Source organism: Molothrus ater, chromosome 1 (genome assembly GCF_012460135.2).
Source record: "Molothrus ater isolate BHLD 08-10-18 breed brown headed cowbird chromosome 1, BPBGC_Mater_1.1, whole genome shotgun sequence".
NCBI classification, from domain to species: Eukaryota; Metazoa; Chordata; class Aves; order Passeriformes; family Icteridae; genus Molothrus; species Molothrus ater.
This window is the reverse complement of record NC_050478.2, coordinates 13,919,331-13,932,099: the sequence shown is the minus strand read 5'-3', so window position 1 is coordinate 13,932,099 and position 12,769 is coordinate 13,919,331. Positions and strand designations below refer to the sequence as shown.

Here is a 12,769-nt window from a genome sequence, read left to right as displayed (position 1 = left end):
CAGCCTTTGGAAACAAAGTCTTTCAGAAGGCAACAAAACACTGGCTCACTGAATCAGAAGCAGCTTGTGAAGGCTGCTAGAGTTAAAGCAGTCTTTACACACTGTCTAATCACAGACATAATACATGGTCTTATAAAGGGTAACACAGACCACGCATAAAACCCATAAAATCTGCAACTTCTCTGCTGTCCTGGAGGTGTTCAAGGCCAGGTTGGATCAGGCTTTGAGTAACCTGGTCTAATGGAAGGTGTCCTTGCCTATGACAAGGGGATTGGAAGCAGGTGATTTTAAGGTCCCTTCCAACCCAAACCACTCTATGCATCTATGAAAACAAGACAGACAGCTTACAGAATTAGCTATTATGATTTAAAGATTGCAAATAGTTTAATAACTTTCACATAGAGCAAATTTTTAAAGCCTTTTTATTTTGTTCTGATATGAGACCAAGCAAGTACTGAACTATGAAATTAAAGCAATTTAGAATAAAGACCATTTCATACTAATTGGACTCAAGTACAGTGGATGGCTATGGTAAATATTGGGATTTTAATTGAGAAGAGCAATGTGCATGCATAAGCGTATACAGGCCCACCTTGACAGCATTTTTATAAAGGGAACAACTATGTAGATCTATCTCATCAAACTGAACAGCCCACAGCACAACACTAGAGCACTGCCCAAACCTTTCCTCAGCCATTTACACTGGCCACTGGGAAAATACCACCACAAAAAGCAGATTTAATCAAGTCTGAAATACACAGTTATAAAGAAGTATTTTGGAAGCAGATTTAGGACACAGTTCCCTGCAGCCAATTGTTTAGACTTTTCCAGGTGCTAAAAGGTAAACAGCAGTACATTCGAGCTAACGACCGCATATTCAAATATCACAAGAATATTTAACTCAGCACAAATTAGCCTTTCATACAAGCTAGCTCCCCTTCACTGCTGCTTCCATTCCTCAGCTAGGCAATTCCACCAGCAAAAGAAACTTCTTACCGCCACAGAGACAGGGTAAGGCTTTTTGAGCTAAATATTTCATAAACACCAAAAGATACAACGCAGGATGTTCATTACCTGTGGCTTCCAATTTAGCAGGGGCTTCAAGCTAACAACAGCTATTTTATGGCAACACCAAAGCAACAAAAGGGTCATCAGGAATTTACTTCAAACAGCTCTACTAATAAAGGAGAGACTTATAAGACACTGATTACATTTCACACACATTAACATCTGGGTTTAGTTTACCAAAGAATTGCGTTCCTGAATGATCACTGGGTACACGGTGAAGAGACTAATCCATTGCCTAACACAACCACAAGTTAAATATGCTGTTTTACATACAGAGCAAAACATTTTCTTTCAGATGAGATTAGTTAAGTCAAGAAAATATAGGTTTTCTCTTCAAATGGAAGTTCTTAAACATATACATATTTTGCATACAGTTATAGTCATTTAAAGTCATATTCATTGGCCTTTTTACAAAGAGAGCCTATGTTAACACAGTATCCTGAATTTAAAAGTGCTACTTTATTTCAGCCAGTCCACTTTTTCTTGATATTTCTTTGTTCAAACTTCAAATTTTCCAGCATTATTACAGACAGCATTTACGTTGTTTTTCATTTGTAAAAGAACTAGAAAGAACAACTAAAGCTTTAAAATACTCAATGAGACCAAAAACCATCAAACCTATCTTCGAAAATCAGTATTCTTAATGACATTAAAAAAAGTTCAATAGAGGTTTTGGCAACAATGCTCTGAACTTGCACCATGTCCAGAAGACAGGGCTCAGTCTGACTGAGGGTGGACAAGTCCCTTGTGCTGGGTCTTGTCCTTTCCCCCACCCCAGGTACCTCATTCCTACAATGCCACAAGAGAAGCTTTGGCAGTGTTTAGGGGTTAACCCAGGGCACACGCTCACCCTGAAGCAAACCTGACCTGCTGCCTCACTGAGCCCCACACACACCCCCCTCACAGGAGCCCTGCAAAGCTGGCTACCCCACTCCAGGAAAGCCACAGCCATTGCTGGGCTACCTCCCCTCATCTCCCTGCAAAAGCAGCAGCATTTCTTCTCTTAACCAGCATTCATCTCTACAACAAAAACCAGAAACACCCAGCAGAACAATTGAGGTGTACAGAGAAGACTACTCTCCTACTATTGTAATACTCTCCAAATTGCTATAATTGCACAATACTTTTCAACTTTTAGCAAAGCCTAACACTTCAGGCTAGCAGTCTTCCAGCAGCCTGCTACTGCCAGAGACAAATTCAAGCTGAGTAAAATCCCTTCCCTCCTCAGGCTGCACACAGTGCTGAGGCCAGAGCTCATTCACCAGGAATGGATGGCCACCACAGCCTTGCTACCTAAATTCTTCTTCTTTTGGTACCTGGCTGCTTTCCTGGTGCTCACAGCTGCAGGCACAGAGTCTTCATAAGAAGGCAGTGGGGCAAACTGACAGCACAAACAAATACACACTTAAAACAACACAAATAATATATGGTCCAACAGGTTCTTGAAGAGGTCAAATTAAATCAAGCTTTGTTATTTCACTTAGCAGCTTATTAAAGAAGCAAAAGGCTCTAAAGCTTCCAATTTATTGGGGTTTTCCAACTGTCATTTAAGTTGTTATAGCAACAAAACTTTCAGCTGTATGGTCTCAGAGACACTCCAGCAAGCCCAGAAGTAATTTTTCCAATATTTGCTGAATTCAGCTCCTTCCTGTTCGGGTCCTTAAGAACTGGGAACAAAGTTGTTCATTATATGCACAAGGATGTGTATTGCTGCAAGGTTCTCACAAGTAAGATATTGCTTCTGACATTTAACAAAGGAGAAAAAAACATTATGTGGCCTTTGCCTAGGGGGAAGATAGAGTAACTCCACAACTTTGAAAGCACATGCAAAAAACATGGGGTAAGGTGAAACTACTTTTCCATTTACTAAATGTGGCTACATTTCTTCAAACAAATGAAAACACCTAAGTGGGTGCACACACAAACATACAGGCACTCCCAGAAGTTCTATCACCATTTAAAATACTTTATACCCACGTAACTATTTTTTTTCTAGCAATACACATCAACACCAGAAACATTTTAAATTGCTATTCTGAGTCTGTAAAGACATGCACACCCGGAAAAAAAAAAAATCCTATAAATGTTGCCACTTAAAAAGAAAACTGCTAACGATATACCAGCTTGCTCCTCCTGCAACAAATTCGTAATTTCACTGCATCAGCAGCAGGCTGAGTATGAGCAAATGGGGAGAGTACGGCCAAAAACGTGACACTGCTTTTCCAAAACAGAGTCTATTTTCCCCACCAAATCAGGGATACACTACTTTCACTATGCTCATTGCCCAGAAAAAAAAGCTTCCTATAATAAATTCCACAGGTTGATTTTTAAAAAAAAGCCTTTGGGTGACATCTGTTGCACCACTGAGGTCAATTTTTCATCCTCTTGCTAAATGGACTGCTAGCCTCCAGGACACCAAGTTAACCCATTTCTTCCCATCTTTCCATTTTTCTGTACCTCATGTACTGCACTGGTGTCTAGCTTCCATGCAAACTCCCATTTCCCACTCAGGTGAAAAGAAAAAGCAATGGGAGCCATATCCATCTATCCTTCAAAAGCATTTCTGTTATCATTATATTGCAAAGGTTTCACAGTGTTGTCTCCTTATTCCAAGAGTTTCATACCTCCTTGATGTTTCTCATAGGCAGCTCCTCTAGGCACTGACTCTTCCTTCTTCTTACAGCAGCCAACTGAGCCCAGCTCCCCCCAGCCACCCAATCCACTCTTTTATAACACTCTCCTGATTGGCTACAGCTGCAGCCCGTTCAAGTCAGGCCTGTTCCCAATCTCTAATGATTGGCTCAGCTGCAACTCCTTAAGGGGTAAGATTACTTTCTATACTACCTCTATTGTCTTATAGTGTATCCCCCTACACATTTCCTTTCACCAAACTCTAAGGACACCCCATCCTTTTTTTCAACCCTACAGAAAATCATCCTTCTCCCCACAGTCATTTCCCTTCTGCCAGCTCTATTTCTGTCACCACAGACATCCTGACAAGCTGGAGGCAACACCAGCCAACTTGTCCAGCACCAAGCCATGGTCTCTGGCAGGAACACAGCAGCACCCCAGGGCCCAGCTCCAGGGGATGCTCATCTGTGCTCCTGGACAGCAAAGATCATCTCCTTGCACAGAAACCCTCTTGGTCTTCACTCCTCCTCTCCTGCACCAGAGACCCTAGCCTTGAGATGCAGAGCGTGGGATGCAGTCCAAGAGTTTTAGTATGAAAGTAGGAATGCATTTCTCCTTTTGTTTGGGACTAAATAGGTGATTAACGTGCATCACTGTGCCACAGGGAATTGAAGTAGAAAATAAGTTACCAACAAGTTACCTAATTAAAAAAAAAAAAGAGAATAAAAAAATACTGCCACAAAATAGTTATTAAAATTATTTCAAATTTAACAAATACCTGGGACCAACTTGAGAAAATAACTAAGAATACCCATAAGAAAAAAAAAAACCTAACACTGCAACTAATGTGATTCTCTCAAAAAACAAAAAGGCCTTAATATTTGCTGTTAATTTAAAATTATTTTCCCCAACTTAAAATTTGACTCACTTCTCTTTCACTAGCAATATTAGTCATTTTGACAAGTATTATGTATGTCTGTGCTGCTGTTTTTCTTTTTACTTTCTTGGTTTTTTAAACAGCCCCACTGGATTATGTAACTTAGCTCAAAGGCAGTTTGGTTTTTGGTGGTTTTTTATCCATTTTCCAGTACCAGACTTGCTGAGCATTACATCAAAATGACCTCAAAGAAACAAAGAAAGTATATAATGTATATTAAAAAGGAGGGAAAAAAAAATAAAGCACAGATGCCCTAAAGTATCTTCCAGAATTTTTTAATACTTTTTGCTTCACTTTTTATTTTCTTACTGCTCAGAAAATATTTCTGAGTGAGAACATCTGTGCTATTTTCTGGATTGATGTTAGAAGAATTCCACTTTATTTTCAATATACATAAGCACTGGTTCAGCATTGTTGCATGTTTTATCCATTCAATTTATATTTGGATGAAACAGTTTGTTTTCCTTTGAAGAACCAGGAAATTGTTTTAAAGCTACATGAACCATATTCTGTATAACTAAGATCACCAGCATTTCTCCCCCATTTACTCCATCTTCTTTTACCAGATTAAATGTGCCACGACCAAAAGATGTCATAGTCTGGTGCAACTGAGAAAGTGTTACTTCCAGTGGTGTTTTTGTAACAGAGCTAAAACATCTGTGACTGTTATAAGTGAAGTTAAAGTGTAAAAAGCTATGAGAATCAGATGGCTTTCCAGTGGTGGAAGGCTATATTGCGCAGGAGAAGAAAGGCTGGCAACTCCCTAAACCCCAGATTGCCTGCAGGAACCGTTCCCCAAATGCACTGAGCATTTTCACAGTCTCCCCCACAGTGCTCTCCTCAGAGCTACAGGAATTGCTCAGCAGCTGAATGGTGCTTTGCTCAAAGGGAAATCACTCTCCAGCCACTCTTCCACCAACACACACTTCACTTTGATCTCTGTAAGTAACAGTGAAACACTGAGAAACCACATCATGCCAAACTGAAATCCATGGTGCATCCCATCCAGGCAGAGATAGGTGCTGCTCACACCAGCCAGCCCCAGCAGTACCACACACATCCTTCGCTGAAAGCACCTTCAAAGCTGAAGGGCTTACAGGGTATCCACTTCTCAAGACCCTCTTTTTCAACACTACAGAATTCAGTCTTCTTTAGTAGCTTTGAATAATCCCAAGTGTCTGCTTGCTCAAATCACAGGGGTACAGCCCCAGCATGGCGCTCAGGCCTTTTTAAGACGAGCCTCCTCCCTTGCAGCACGGATGGCACAGAACAAAGGCAAGAGCTGGCAGAGAGGGCATGGCAGGGCTTGTGCAGCTCCCTGCCTTGCAAGCCCCAGGTCCCTCGGGCACAGCGCTGCTGTACAGCCAAGTCCCCATGCCAGGGACCTCCGCAGCCACTGCCACATTCACCCCAAAGGTTCATTTCTACCTTCACCCTGCAACTTCTCTAGCCATGGGCAAGAGCCACCTGTATTTACAGATGAGCCAATAACAGGAAAACATTGATTTGGCTGAAAACACAGACAGAATTGGAGAAAAGAGGTTAAAACAAAGTTTTCCATTATGAGCAGAGGGACTTTATCACTGTAGCCTTGCATTTCCAGCACCAAACCTGCAGGATCACACAGCAGCTTTCTAAATGTGAAGCAATCATGACCCATTTCAGTACTGATCTTCCTTAAATTAGCATCTCTCCAGTGCTGCTCACCAAGCCCCAGCAAAATGACCTTCCTATCAGCTGGGTTTCACTGCACTGTTGGGAGCCCAGCGTCAGTGAAGAGGTCAAGAGCCAGCTGGAGAAAACTGCCCAGAGCCCCACGGAATCCTGGCTGACCTCAGGTAAATGACTGAAATACTCTCCAGCCAATACTGAATGCAGAGCCCAGACACATCATCCTGGGGTGTCAGCCAGAACTAAACTGATAGCCAACTGAGCAGCAGGGGTGACAAGGATTCTTTTAGCATTTTGGTTCCTTTTTGGGGTTGAGAGGATTCCTGTGTATTCTGTATTCTGGAAATCGCCTGTAAGGTTTCTTTCTACTTAAAAAAGGTTTGAGATTTGCACATATAGAAAAATTAAATCCAAATCTAAAAAAAAAAAAAGAAGAAAAAAGAAAAAAAAACCACACACACAATCAAAAAGAACTTGAAATCTTTTTTGTGCTAAATTTAGCCACTGCTGCCCTTGAGTATTGCCAAAGGGGTCACTGAATGGGCATCGTGGCAGATCCATTTAAGCCTGTGGCAAAAACCTAGTGGTCAGGCTCAAGGAGAGAATGTGCCAAGAACAACACAAAGCCCAAGTAAAATCAGCAGATTTTCATACCGACCCAGCCATGTGTCAGGCTCTACAAACGATGCCCCAGTGACACAGTCATGAGGAACTGTGCAACTGTTTGCTCTACAGAACATAACTTGCATCAAAGCTGCCGTTGTGTACCTGACAGAGAACCAGCTGTCTGAGAACTGACTTTTAAGCAAATAATCCCCGTTAGCTGGCACTGGGGGGGGGTAAAATCAAAAACAGAAAAAAAAGCAAGCTTCACAGACACCATCACTCAGGCTTCAACCTTCCTCCCTCACAACTCCCTGCTGATGAATGTCAGACCTACCAAAGAGATGGAGCTTTAAGCTTTGGGTGGCCTAAGCCCCCAGTGTAGAAATTACACGAGAATATGGTCATCTGACACCTGTTACCTTTGCTTACACTGCCAACTCTCCTGGAGTTCTGGTCTCTTATCAGCAACAGCCTCTAACACTATCAAAGAGCAGATTACAATTTCTTTTCACAAATATTACTGCACTGCAGTTTTCAAATTAACAATTGAAGTATTGTTCCATGCAACATCAAAACCCCCACAAAACTTCATCTCCTACAGCATTTGGCATAGGAAAGGGAAAAGGTGTCTCAAGACTTCTATTAAATTCATTTTGATTCAGCAGAAAAACTGTTAATTTACTTATTTTAACTGGAAAATTAGGGTTATATATGACATCTAGGAACACCACTGCAAGCTCATGATATGCAGGGCATCAGCCTGAACTATCATGGAAACCAAACAATTCCTCTAGGGACTCAACATGACACTGAACAATTCCAGCAAATCTACAATTTCCTATTTCATATTCTTGCTTACCATGCTCATTTACATCACATGATTTTTTTTAATTATATCTACCCATTGCTTATGCATACCTATTTTTACTTGCAAGAAAAAGAAGATAAAATTTAAACTGCTTACAATATCCTCTGCAAAAATCAAAGCACAAGAAATTATGCCAACTGTGAAAAGTCAACAAAAAAAGTCAGAAACATCTCTGGCAACATCTAGATCAAACCAAAATTACAAGATGCACAATTACTTTCTTTCAATAGTTGCTCGATATATCATTTTCATATAATTTTCCACCTTTTAACACTGGTTCAATATTTGATAAGAATGTTTCATCTCAACTGCCTGTCTGCTTTCTCCTTTTTGGTGCAGGCCATCATCTCTTGCCATCAACATTAAACCATTCAGATGTGGCTGACCTCCCCTCTTAAATCACCCTTACCTTCTTGCAAGTTTTTAACCATTAAATTAATTGCTGGCACTACACTACTCTAAATCTCCACAACCCGTGACCAGCAGGGTCTGGAAAATGCAACTACCATTCCTCAGGCCAGCTGTCCCCTGCCCAAGTTGTACTCCTTTAAGGCTCAGGCAGAGATTGTGCCAGAGGCTGCATCACCCCATCCAGCCACACCAAAGTGCACCATTAGCGTGCCCCCATGAAAACTGGGTTTCATTTAACATGATCGATTTTGCTGACTCCACTTGCCCTGAACAAGGTGGACATTTCAAACATCTTTTATCATTTGCTTGTTCATTTCCCGCAAACACAACCTGCAGAAAGAATGCATCATGTTTCAGACACAAAGCTTCTCTTGGAATAAGAGCAAAAGAACAGAAAAATTTATACATGCTACAAAGACCAGCCTTTAAACATAGCCTGTCATATTAATAACTAATTTCATACACAAAGACTTAGCACTGACAGCAGTGTTAATCCATAATAAATTTTTGAATAAATTTGAGGATTCACTCAGAATCCTCATCAAAGACATAGCACCCAGAACTAACTGCAGTTATCTGCAGTTCTGCTACCTGTATGTTTTGAACTCCTAAAATTTTACAGAGAGGAGAACTGTACTGTTATGTGGATTGTTCTCCATAAGTACTTTTTCCATTCTCAACATGTCTCTTCAACCTAAATAATACCAAGCCAGAACACTGAGGTCAAATTTTGAAGTTATTCACTGCTGGCACTCGTCAAGCATGGTTTTGGACTGCCTCACTACAACTGCACAGGGACATCATAAGTGCACTGTGCAGATCACCTACTGCTAATCACAACTGGGAAACCGTGACAAAGCAGGGGGAAATTTGGGAAGGGCTGACAGCTCAGTTCTCAAGGAGTTCTCCTGAAAGAACTGCTGCACATTGTAGACACACACATTCTTGCAGGATGAGAAATGCTGCTTTTCCTGTAAGTATGAAAACCAAAAACTTCATTCAAATATTTTGAATAATCTTCCACCAGATATGCTTCTTTCCATACGAGCATAGTGGTGGTGCTGTAGATTTCAGTGTCAGCTTGATACCAGCTGCCAGACTGTAAGTTCATATGGGCACATATACTTTGATCCTCTCAGTTAGGAATTACTTTGTCGCCTTTCCTGTCTCCTTATGAACTGAAGATTTGCTCATCTGCTACACTAGCACAGAAAGGAACCATCTAACTGCTATGAAAATACAGTCATCTGTGGAATTCCAGCATCCAAACCATACAATTACTATGTTACACTACTGCAAGCACAGCAAACAGTATTATACACCTACTTACAAAACTGACTTACTGTAACATCCAGTTTCCTCCCACCTAAACATCACCACAGAAAATGTTCAGCAAATTTAAGTTAGAAGTAAGGTTTGACAGTGACCATATAAAACACTCAGAGAAAGTCCATGGACACTGCTACTGTTTCCAACCACAGAATTTCCATCTAATAGAAACAATCTTGGTAATTGCAGCTACCTCAAGTCCGTACCAGTGGCATTTAGCATAACCACCATATAAATACTAATAAATAAAACCACTGTGTCATTTTAACCCAAGATGCAGAGCTTTTGATACCAGTCAAAGTCTGGCTGCCCCTCTGCAGACTGTCTCTTTAATTACATGGCCATATTCAGAGTTACTTTTTTTTCCCTCCCAGGCTTCCACAGGTGGGCCACTTTTGTTCCGAAATGAAATTTGCAATGATGTAACCTTTTCCTCGTGACTGTCGTGTGTCTCCCCTGTGCTTATAACTTCAATCCCTCCCGGGTTTAACATGATGCTGCAGAAGGCAACTGCTACCCCTTAATGTAACTAAATACTTGGAAGCCAGGATGCAGCCCATTGCCACAGGAGTTATATGGGCCAGTTTTGGAACAAAACACAACAAAATAATTACTTTTATTAATGCTGTAATACTGAAGATCAAATGCTGCAAACACTTCTCATCTGAATGGCCCAATGAGGCATTCGGTGTTCCACAGTCACACTTGAGTGTTCACTGCTTTCCCTAACCAGAGAGGTACTCTCAGCCACAGCCTCCTATATGCAAGTAGACTGCCATCTGCATTAACTGCTGTATATGAATGACAGCTGGTATGCAGCCACAGCCGTATCCTCGAGAATCATTTTACTTTTTCCAGGTAGAATCAGAATATGCTTGTGGTCTTCAAAACCATGCTCTTTAAGAATCAGGTGGGGAGGTGATGGGAAACTCAGTTACTTTTCTTCTTCCAGCATTTGGAATTCTCTATGAAAAAACTGATTTTAAAAATTTTCTCGCCAATCACTTCGAACCAATCAATGAACCCCTCATAATATTCCTTCCACTGCATGTTTCAGGACAACCTGGCAGTCTGCATTTGCCAAAGTAAAACTTCCAGGATCAGAAGTGTAAAATGTCTCACAAGGGATGAGGGGGAGAAGCACAACTAAAACTTGGATCGATAAGGCAGAGGAAAGGGGAAAGGCACTGCCGAAGTTCTCAGCCAACGATGGTTACACTGCCCAACAAACCAGTTGATTAAAAAGAAGTTTGCAGCAGCAAGAAAGTACGGGAGGGGGGAGGGGGGGGAAAGGGAGGAGGAGAGGAAAGAGAGAAAGAAAAATTAAAAAAAAAAAAAAAAGGAAGGGAAGAAACTCAAAGCCCAACAAGTTGCCCATGGAGGGAAAGCCAAGTCTGCAACTGCCTGCACACGCACAGCCCGGGATTTCAACATGGGGCTACGGGAGGCCGGCGCGGGCGGCTGTCGGGCTGCGCCGCGGCCCGGGCCGGCGCCCCCCGCACCCCGGGGCCCCGCGGAGCGTCCCGCAGCGCGCAGCCTCCCCCGCGGCCCGGCGGGCGCGGAGGTGCCGCGGGCGGCCGCGCTGCTGGGGGCCCTCGGAGCCTCGCCCGGCGCGGAGGGCGGCCCGCGGGGCGCCGCCGGACGCCCCTGCGGCGGGGTCCCCTCGCACCGCCCTCAGCGCCGGGCCTGGAGGGCCGGGAAGCCTGGAGCTGGAGTTCCAGCCCTCCGCCGCGACTCCCGCCCGGCCCGCTGCGCCTCGGCCCCGCCGCCCGCCCCGGGGCAAACCCGGCACCGCCGGCCCCCGCGCTGCTCTGCCGGCCGGGTTCGGGCGGCTCCCGCACCGACACCCCCGGGGGCCGCCGGGCACCGGCGAACAAAGGGCCGAGGCCCGCCAGGCGCCCGCGGGGAGCCGCGGAGGGGCCGCGCTGGCCGCTGCGGAGGGGCCGAGCCCCCCCGCCCCCCGCTCCCTGCGGTGGCGCCGGGCACTCGCTCCCCGCGGGCTCCGCCGCCGCCGCCGGCCGCCCCCGGCCCCGCTCCCGCCGCTCCCCCCGGCGGGGCAGCCCGGACTTTCCCCCTCTCTTCCCTCCCCACTCCGGGAAGCGCCATATTGATCGCGGGCGCCGCTCCCCGCGCCCCTCACCTTGGCGATCGCCTTCTTGTACCGGGTCACCGCTTGCTGGATCAAGCTGAAAACTTTCATGTTCCCGTCCCCGCAGGGCACGACCACCCGCGTCCTCCCGAAGCACACCGTGACTTTCATCCTGTGCGGCCGGGGGGCTCCCGCGTCCCTCCGGCCCCGCGCAGCCTTCCTCCTCCTCCTCCTCCTCCTCCTCCTCCTCTTCCCCTCCGCCCTCCGCCACGGCCGCCCCCCGGCGGGGCGCGGCGCTCAGCCCCCGGCCGCCGCCGGGCTGCCGCTGCGGGCGCCCTGCCTCCGCCCCGGCGTCGCGGCCGGCCCGGCGAGGCGCGGGGAAGGGAGGGCAGCGCAGGACGGGGGCCGGTGCTGCCTTCCCGAGGGCCGGGGGCCGCTCACATGCCGCAGCGCTGCCCGCGGCCACCTGCTCGGCTCCTGCCCCGGCGCGCAGCGGCGGCGGGCGGGGCGGCGGCGCTGGCTCCCGCTCCGGAGGCGTGGGGCGGTGCGGCGGGGCGGGGGCAGCCGGCCGGCTCCGCGGGGCGCCGGCAGCGCGGACGGGGCGGGGGAGCCGGCGGGCCCCGCACACGGTCGGGGAGAGTGCCCCGACCGAGCCTGAGGGGCTGCGGCTGCCCTCGGCTCGCTCTGCCCCGCCGGGTACCGGGGATGCGGAGCCGGGGTCGCACCGGCACAAGGAGCCCCGCGAAATCCCGGTCTCTCGGCCCCGGTGGTGCACTGGGCGGAGCGGGCACCGCTGCTGCTCCTTCTGCCGCCGCCCTGCCTCAGGTACGCGGCTCCGGGAAAGCGAGGCACGGCCCCGCAGAGAAGGGGCTCGGCAGGGCAGCACGGCGGGCTGCTGTACCTCCCGGGGTCCGGGGCCACGGCCACCGCTCACGGCCGAAACCCGATGGCCTCCCTGGTCTTTGGGGCGTCTGTTAACGCAACAGGACCTACACTGTGCAAAACCTCCTGCATCATCAGTAACACCGGCATCAATGGAACCGCTGAGCAATCTCCTCCGCAAAGCCGTCAGAAGTCATAGGGGTTTATAGGTATCGTGCACTTTTTTCCACGGATTTCATTGAGGACAATGGAATTGCACAGTTCATTGGTCATTCAG

General features: G+C 46.4%; 1 protein-coding gene across 11 annotated transcripts in view; it reads right to left on the bottom strand.

Annotated features, from left to right (window-relative positions):
• PARD3 (par-3 family cell polarity regulator) overlaps nt 1-11,790 on the bottom strand; it is a 452,341-nt gene extending 440,551 nt beyond the window's left edge. For all 11 annotated transcript variants that reach the window (XM_036401877.1, XM_036401985.1, XM_036401886.2 and 8 more), the window contains exon 1: nt 11,662-11,790. In XM_036401877.1, the coding sequence (XP_036257770.1) occupies nt 11,662-11,781 (120 nt within the window). In that variant the 5' untranslated portion in view covers nt 11,782-11,790. The remainder of the gene's footprint in view (nt 1-11,661) is intronic.
• Between the last annotated feature and the right edge of the window lie 979 nt (nt 11,791-12,769).